Below are 9296 nucleotides of genomic sequence, written 5' to 3'. Positions count from 1 at the left end.
TAAGGATGAGCCTTATAGGCTAAATCCTTTGTGTTGCACTATGTCTTACTAAACCGATTAATTAAAGGCACCATGGTAATAATATTACAAATGGTGTTGGTGCTTTGATACTCTGATATGATCCGGCTGATAGTTTAAACTTTTGTTACTACCCGTTATTATATTCTCTTAGGTCCGTTCTGTTTGCCTGCTATGCCTAAAGATAGGAGATTGGGGTGTTGTGAAGTGGACATTGAGTTATAATGAATGATAGTATACACATTGTTTAGTAAAAACCTTGATCTATCTGGCTGGATATTGGTGTATGCTGAGCTCCCTTTGTGGTATCAGAGCCATGGTGGTGATAATTATGAGTATATATATATATATATATATATATATATATATATATATATATATATATATATATATATATATATATATATATATATATATATATATATATATATATATATATATATATATATATATATATATATATATATATATATATATATATATATATATATATATATATATAATGAGTTGAGGTCTTATGGTGAGTTGTGAGTTGGGGAAATCAAGGGTTGAGATTAAAAGAAATCAAGGGCTGAGATTAAATGATAAATTAGAAAAAAAAAAGGAAAAATCGAAAAATACAAAAGCGCTTAAACATGAAAACAGAAACTTCATTCAAACGATATCCTCTCTCTCTCTCTCTACATCTCTCTACAAATCAAAAACAGACAAACACAAAAATCAGAACGCCGCCTATAGAATTTACATTACAGGTAATGTAAATTCGTTGATTTTTAGTGTATTCAATCGTATTTTCGAAATTAATGTACAATTCGTGAAATTCGTTGATTTTAATTGAATTGAATACTTGATTTTACTGTTTTCAGGTATAAAAAGATGGACAACGATATTAACAATAATTGTAGCGAAGAAAACAACTCGACAGTAAATATGGAAACAGGTAATACTGTTATTGATTCTTATCTCTTTATCCGCCGTTTTTTTATAAATCAATTATTGATTTCTGTGTGTTTCTCAAATTATTCGATATTATTGTCTTTATCTGGCTTGTATTAGAGTAGAAAAAGAGAACTGTTATTCTGAGATTAATGTACTATTATTGTAACAGTACAGTAACATGATTATATTATTGGACTGTTATTATGATATTATTGTAATATTATTGTGCTATTATTGTGCAGTAACATGAAAATATATGGCTTGCAAAAGAGTAGCATAAAAAATACAAAGATATTATCGTATGTAATAAAGTAGAATCGAGATCTGTTATTCGATATTAATGTACTATTATTGTAACAAAGATCAAAGAACATGATTATATTATTTGATCTTATTATGATATTATTGTAATATTATTGTGCTATTATTGTGCAGTAGCATGAAAACATATGGCTTGCAAAAGAGTAGCATAAAAAATACAGTATTATCTTTATGTAATAAAGTAGAATAAGAGTACTGTTATTCTGATATTATTGTACTATTATTGTAAAAGTAGAGAAGCATGATGAAATTATTGTACTATTATTCTGATATTATGGTACTATTGTTGTGATATTATTGTGCATTACCATGAAAATATACGGCTGATAAGAGAGTAGCATAAAAAAAACATATTTAGTGTGATTGTGATGTTATTGATTGTCGTCTGTTTCCCAAATTCTTTGTTATCATCTTTGTTATTGTCACATTACTTTGGAATGTTGATCTCTCCCCCATGCTACTGTTATTGTGATGTTATTGTCATTTTGTTGTCCACTGACTGTACTCATTATAATAATTTACTGTCCCAAATCTTTCTACTGTCTCTATTGTTGAAGACAATGCAGTCTTAACTATTGGGGATTCTTCTAATAACAATATATTCACCAGCCCAACCTGTTCAGACGTATTTAAGAAAACGATGAGTTTGTTCCAACTCTTCATTACAAAGAGACACCCGAGGGTGCGAGCGAAGGTAAGGACTGTTGAGAGTGATTTTACGCCTAAACGTGGCATGTTCTTTCTTACCTTGGACGATGCAGTACAGTTCTACAACATATATGCATTGGCTTGCGGATTTGATGTGAGAAGGTATACAAATGCGAAGTATAAGGGGGACGTCAGCGTCAAATCACTGGTTTGTAACAGACAGGGGTATAGGGATATGAAAAGAAAACTGCGATTTGAAGCAACAAATCACGAAGCTGGTAATTTGAGTACAGCAGAGAACAAAGATCGAAGAATTAGACAGCCAAAGAAGCATGCTCTGACAAGGTGTGGCTACAAGGCGCACATGAGGTTGAGAACCTGTGAAAAAACCGACGACAGACCGGCTGTATATATTGTAGACGTCTTTGTAGACGTTCACAATCACTCTCTTTACTCTGTCAAAAACAGAGAGTTCCAAAAGCTCTCAAGGGACGTCCATGACTACATTAAGAGGACCACTATTGATCATACTAAGCTCAACATAGGTCCACCATTGAGCTTCAGAATTCTCAAGGAATACTCAAATGGTTATCAGAATATCGGTGCCTCTTTGCTAGACTTCAAAAACTTCAAACGAAATATCAAGTGTTTCATTGGGGATAAGGATGCTAAAATGTTCATTGAGCATTTAAAAATGCTGGCTGAAACAAATGGGTTCTATTTTGCTTATGATCAGGATGAGAACAGATGTTTGACGAAGGTTATTTGGGCTGATAAGGAAGGGATAAACAACTACAAGTTATATGGAGAAACGATCTCGTTTGACCCTACTTATGGGACAAACAAATATTTCATGGTGTTTACTCCCTTCACCGGAGTAGACCATAACAAGAAGACGGTAACTTTTGCAGTTGGGTTACTTGACTTCGAGAGTCAGGATTCATTTGAGTGGATTTTTAAAAATTCCTCGAAGCAATGGGGCAAAGCAAAGAACCTCGGTGTGTAATCACGGACCGATGCCCTGGAATTAAAAAGGCATGCCCAAATGTCTTCAAGCATTCTGTGCACAAGTACTGCATGTGGCATATCATGCAGAAAATGCCTGAGAAGGTGGGAAGGGCAATCTGCAATGACACAGAATTTATGACCGACATAAATGCCGTTGTTTGGGATGTCGACCTCGAGCCAGAAGAATTTGAACAGAACTGGAAAACTGTTATTGAAGCCCATGGTATGGAAAGCAACTGGTGGTTGAAGTATGTATTTGCAATAAGACAAAAGTGGATACCGGCTTACTTTCGGGATCTGCCTCTAGGTTGTTTCCTGCGGACAACCCAGAGATCCGAAAGTTCAAACAGCTATTTCAAGCGGTTTGAAAGCCACTTTGGAACCCTTGTCGAGTTCTGGATGAGATACAATTCCGCAATAGAGCAGCAAAGGCATTCACAAAGGAGGTGGGACACTGCCAACGAGCATAGTATGCTCAAGAAAGTAGAGTCGATGAAGGTAGAGATGCATGCCTCACTTGTCTACACGCATCCAATCTTTGCAGACTTTCAGAACGAAGTCAAACATGCCATATGCAGCATGGGGGTCGGGGATTTGACAAGAGTAGGGACAGTGGAGTACCATGACGTTCGTGATGGACTAAAGCACAGAGACTTCCGAGTGGAATTTAACATCAAAACTAACGAGAGCAAATGTGCATGTAAGCTGTTTGAGAGGCATGGCATTGTTTGTCGGCATATACTGTGGGTGTGGAATGGTAGGCAGGTACACAGGATACCTGAGACTTATGTCCTTGCTCGATGGACAAAGAAATCCTACAGGCCAATTGTCCGAGATAAAAATGGAAAGGTGATAGAAGACATTGACGAAGCTGACATCAAGAAAGCTGAGATGTCAAAGGTTTGGTCTGAAATTTATGAAACTGTCGGGGTGATTGACAGTTATGCTACGGTTAAACAGATGAAGCAACTGCAGAAAATCCTGACATAGTTCAGGGAGAACATCACAAGACCAATTGAACCGAAAACTAAAACCAGGAAATCGAGGCTCTTCTTGGCATCACAGCTTCAAATGATATTGACCTTCGACCGCCAAACAAAGCCAAGAATAAGGGCAATGGCAAAAGATTAAGGTCTTCCAAAGAAAAGGCCAAGACCAAGCAACAAAAGAGGAAGCGAAGATGCGGTAACTGCAAGAAGTGGGTGAACCACAACAGTAGAACTTGTAATCTTCCATTTGCTGAAAGTCCCCCTTCTAATGACGATGATGATGAAGAATCAGAAACTGAAGAGGTATGAAACTGACTATTACTCTCCTATTATTCTAATGTTATCCTCTTATTCTACTGTTATTCCCCTATTATTCCGGTGTTACTCTATATTCTGCTGTTTTGTTTATTATTCTCTTGCTATATTCCGCTATTAATGTGTTGTTATTTTTTAATAGAAAATGGATATTCTTCGTGGAAATGGATAGTGTTTGCAAAGCTTAATTAAACTAATGGAATAACACCAGAATAAGTGTAGACTAATAGTACAATAACAGCACATTAACTGCTTATTATGCGCAATAATACTGCAAATAACAGCAGAATAATGGTAGGATAACAGTGGAATAAAAGCAGAATAAACTAGTCCTTTTGTGGAATAATACTGCAATAACAGCACAATAAACTACTTGTTATCCGGAATAATAGTGCAATAACAGCAGAATAACGGTGCAATAGGAATAGAATCACAGTTGAGGAAAAACAGCCATTCACAGTTGAATAGAAAATGAATATTCTTCGTAGAAATGGATAGTGTCTGCAAAAACAGCAGAGTAGCTGCTAAATTTGCTCTAGTTGTTATTCTACTGCTATTAATGTTATTCTACTGCTATTCTGCTATTAATGTGTTGTTATTTTTGCTCTAATTGTTGCGTTGCCTCAATGACAAATACTAAGCAAACATTGCAGGAATATGAATCAGATGCATGAACTGAGAAAGACAAAAGAGACGCAAAAGACAAAATGCTACGATGAAGACCTCGCCTAAAAATGTCAAAGACTTTTACTATTTGTCCTTGTTTGAATTACATTTTATCCTAAAATGTTACTTCTAGATAATACTAGTTACTTTAATTTTTTTATCCTAAAATGTTACTTCTAGATAATACTAGTGAAACCTACATTATATCAGAATTAAATACTAGTTACTTTAATTTTTTTTGTTAATATTATCTCATTGTTTTTCCACATATCACCCACGAAATAAAACTGCATTTACACACTACAATAATAGTTGAATAATAACAGATTAGTAATATTTATAAAAAGCAGTTCCACTTTTCAGTTTTTATTAAAAACAGTTACCTAACCTAATCTAATATAATTACAGGAAAACTGTTTGTATTCCCCAAGTCCCTATAAATACTGCTATTGCGTGTAAAAAAAAAAAAACACACACACACACACACTGAATAAGTACAGGAAAACTGTTTGTATTCCAGAAAAAAAACTCTGCATCTCCTCTGCAAAAGGTAATTTCTTATCTTTTTTGTTTTTAGTAGACAGTAGTTTCTTATCTTTCTATACTTTATTACAGAAAAACTGTTTCTATTCCCCAAGCCCCTATAAATACTGCTATTTCGAGTAAAAAAACAAACACACACACTGAAAAAGTCTATTCCAAAAAAAAACTTTATCTCCTCTGCAAAAAGGTAATTTCTTATCTTTCTATTCTTTATTTTTCTTTGATATTTATTTTTCTTATCTGTCACTATACTCGATGTTGCAGAAAAGGTAATTCTCTTTCTTCTTCTTTGGGTTGCTTTTAATTTGGTTGAAATATTTTAAACATTTTTTTATAATGCAAAAAGTTTCATATTTCAAATGATGCAGGATGAGTGACGTAACTGACGATAACCGAAGGTCCCTGACAAGGGAGGAAATCGATGAAGCGAAACGGACGATAGAGTCCCTTACGATAGAGTTGATCGACACAAGGACAAATTTAGAGGCAGCAGAAAACCGTGAAGAGGCCTTAATAAGAGAGGTCGACAATGTTACGACACAGTTGAAGGTTGCTGAACTTCAAAATGAACGTATGCGTAGACAGTTGAAGGAAAAGAAAAATAGGAACTACACAGAAGCCGAAATGGACAATCAATTCATTGCTGGTGTGAATGCTTTGAAGAAGTATTACACTGAAGTCGATATTTCAATCTTTGGCGATTGGACACCAGTTCTGAAAGCCATGGAACTTATGGAAGCATACAAAAACCCTTTTCAGGATGAGTCGGTGGAAGTTGAGAGCACCTTGTCAAGGACCGTAGCGCAGCGCGTCGAGAGAATAGAATAAAGATATAAAAATCTAACGATGATGGTCCAGGGCTGCTGCTTTAAAATATGTTAAAAATATTTATTGCTTTAAAAATAATGGCTTTAATATTTTAGATCGTTAATGTTTATTATGTAAGTACTATCTTTAAGTACTATTTAGTACTATGTTTAAGTAGTGTTGGAATAACAGAAGTATTTACCAGAATAATAGTGCAATAACAGCATAATAACTGCTAATTATGCAGAATAATACAACAATAACGGCAGAATAATGGTAGAATAACAGTGGAATAAAAAGCAGTCTAAATCACTGCTTTTACACTTGACTAAATTTACGCTTGAATAAAAATGAAAAATTTTAACAAAATAATGCTGGGCTAACAGTGCAATAACAGCAGAATAAACTAGTCCTTTTGTGGAATAATACTGCAATAACAGCAGAATAAACTACTTGTTATCCAGAATAATAGTGCAATAACAGCAGAATAACGGTGCAATAAGAATAGAATCATAGTTGAGAAAAAACAGCCATTGACAGTTGAATAGAAAATGCATATTCTTCGTAGAAATTGGATAGTGTTTGTAAAGCTTAATTAAACTAGTGCAATAACAGAAGAATAAGTGTAGACTAATAGTACAATAACAGTAGAGTAGCTGCTTATTATGCGGAATAATACTGCAATAACAGCAGAATAATGGTAGAATAACAGTGGAATAAAAGCAGTCTAAACCACTGCTTTTACACTTGACTAAATTTACACTTGAATAAAAATGGATAGTGTTTGTAGAAAACAAAGGTTAATTAGACTAGAATAACAGTCAAAAAACTGTAGACTAATTGTGCAATAACAGCAGAACAACTGCTCATTATGCTGAATAATACTGCAATAACAGCAGAATAACAGTGGAATTAGAGTAAAAATGGATGGTGTTTGAAAAAAGTACAAGTAATATGAAAACTCAATTAAATTAGAGTACACACTGGAATAACACTACAATAATAGGGGAATAACAGCACAATAAACTAGTTACTATATAGAATAACAGTGCAATAACAACACACTAATTGTTTAACAAACAGTTTACACTAACTTAGTCTGACTTTCCTGGATACACAACAGTCAAAGGTACAGCATTCACTACGGTTCCTGATTCTTCACTAGCAGCAGATGATTGGGATTTCAATTCTTTCAACTTGTTCCTAGCTGACCCCAAACCCAACGTCTTCGGCCTTTGATACTCACAAGCCGTCACTTTATCAAGAACTACTTGCCTATAAAGATTAATATCCGCCAAGATCAGGGAAGCCGACATTTCAACACAGAAGCTTCGACGAGCAATCTTGCTGTGAAGATTGCACTCAAACACACATCCACCATATTCGGCCATCGTGTACAGCAAGAAACACCCCGACTCGGAATTCAGCAGTTCCTTCTTTTTCCATTTAAAAGGAACATCAATGATTTCGAAATTGCGGCAATCTTGAGACTTCATAACATTATGAGCCTCCATAAAAACATACATATAGTTTGCCACAATCTCGGCCAATCTTCTGTAATAGGCTAATTAGTTGGCATCGGGAGTCATGTTGTCCAAAATATCAATCGATTCATTCATAAAGTTGATGCAGAAACAAGAGTAGTGCTCATTGTACAGAATCGACACAAACATAAGGTTCGAGTTCAAACGACATCTCCCATTGCAAGAATCGAGAAACACATTCCAGAATTTCAACAGCTTCTTACCCGGACCGTCAAGAGGGCTTGAGGAATCAAAGTTCTCTAAGAGTGAATAAAGAGGATCCTCCTAAACAGAAAGTATAAACAACCAAAAATAGTGCACAAGTGTTAACTTTATATCACTACTTGTGAGTAAATATGTAGGCAATAACGCAAAATAGCAAAGGAAAAAACAAAATACCACATGACGAACTCCGAAAAACATTGAGCTTGGTTCTGAACGTTCCTCAAACTCCAACGAATTCAAAAGAATCGACCAAACATCCACTACTCTTGTTGACATCATAGCAGCTGCATCTACAATGGAAAGAATATCCCCCCTGTCCAAAAACACGCCGACGTCGTCGTTGTACAACACTAACATCTCACTGCATTCACAAAAAATAACATATGATGAGAACAGTGGGATTACAGTGGTATAACAGCAGAATAATAGTTCAATAACAGAACAATAACAGCGGAATAATAGTGGTATAACAGCAGAATAACAAAAGGGAATTAACAGTGTGATTACAGTGGACTGACATCGGAATAATAGTGGAATAACAGTAGAATAACAGTTCAATAACAGCAGAATAACAAAGGGACCTAACAGTGGAATTACTGATACTAGGTTGACAAAATAACAGCATAATAACAGCAGATTAACAACAGAATAACAGTGGGAAACAAAAAGACTAACTGAACAAGAACACCACAATCAAAGAAATGAAAATCGACACATACTCTTCTTTCAAGTGAGCGTCTTCACGAAGAACAAAGTCCACCACTTGCTTCCGCACCTTCAGCATCTTAGAGAACTGTTTTTTGTTCTTCCGAAACAAATCCGACACCGCAACAAAACTACTGTCCTCTGGCCCGTAATCCATAGAACAACCCAGCCCATCGTCTGCCTTACCCCTTTTACGGCTACCCAAAGCCGACTTTGGACTCACGATGCTATCCACACCCCTGCTTCCCACTTGACGGCTGGCAGTAGGGGTGTTTGTAGAGAATTCAGGGCTATCAATGATAGTAGGAGAAGCGACGGGCTCGACAACAGGCTGCGTCGTCTTAACCTTCTTACCAATAGTTTTCACCCTGCCAGAACCACACCGTTTCTTACCGCTTTGAGAAACCCTCTCTTCTGCATCCTCAATACGCCGTCTCTTCAAGCACACTCAGGGTTTCCTTTCTCGTCTTGTTCAACTCCTCCAAACTTTTCAACACATCTTCTCTGGACTCGTTCATATCAGACAGCACCAACAAGGCAACGATCTCAGTGCGGTAAAGGGCCCTTGAATCAAACTAACCCAAGTCAC

At 35.8% G+C, this 9296-nt stretch overlaps 1 protein-coding gene across 1 annotated transcript; it reads left to right on the top strand.

Moving 5' to 3' along the window:
* The first annotated feature begins 1918 nt into the window (after positions 1 to 1918).
* On the top strand, positions 1919 to 6275 carry LOC141600954 (protein FAR1-RELATED SEQUENCE 1-like). The gene is made up of 7 exons (XM_074421210.1): positions 1919 to 2471; positions 2544 to 2686; positions 3022 to 3885; positions 3972 to 4226; positions 5712 to 5716; positions 5816 to 5905; positions 6029 to 6275. The coding sequence occupies exons 1-7, from the start codon at positions 1919 to 1921 to the stop codon at positions 6273 to 6275; spliced, it is 2157 nt and encodes a 718-aa protein (XP_074277311.1).
* Positions 6276 to 9296: the final 3021 nt, after the last annotated feature.

The sequence above is a fragment of the Silene latifolia genome, chromosome 9 (genome assembly GCF_048544455.1).
Source record: "Silene latifolia isolate original U9 population chromosome 9, ASM4854445v1, whole genome shotgun sequence".
NCBI classification, from domain to species: Eukaryota; Viridiplantae; Streptophyta; class Magnoliopsida; order Caryophyllales; family Caryophyllaceae; genus Silene; species Silene latifolia.
The sequence above is the reverse complement of the archived record's forward strand: the minus strand, read 5'-3'. Positions and strand labels throughout refer to the sequence as shown.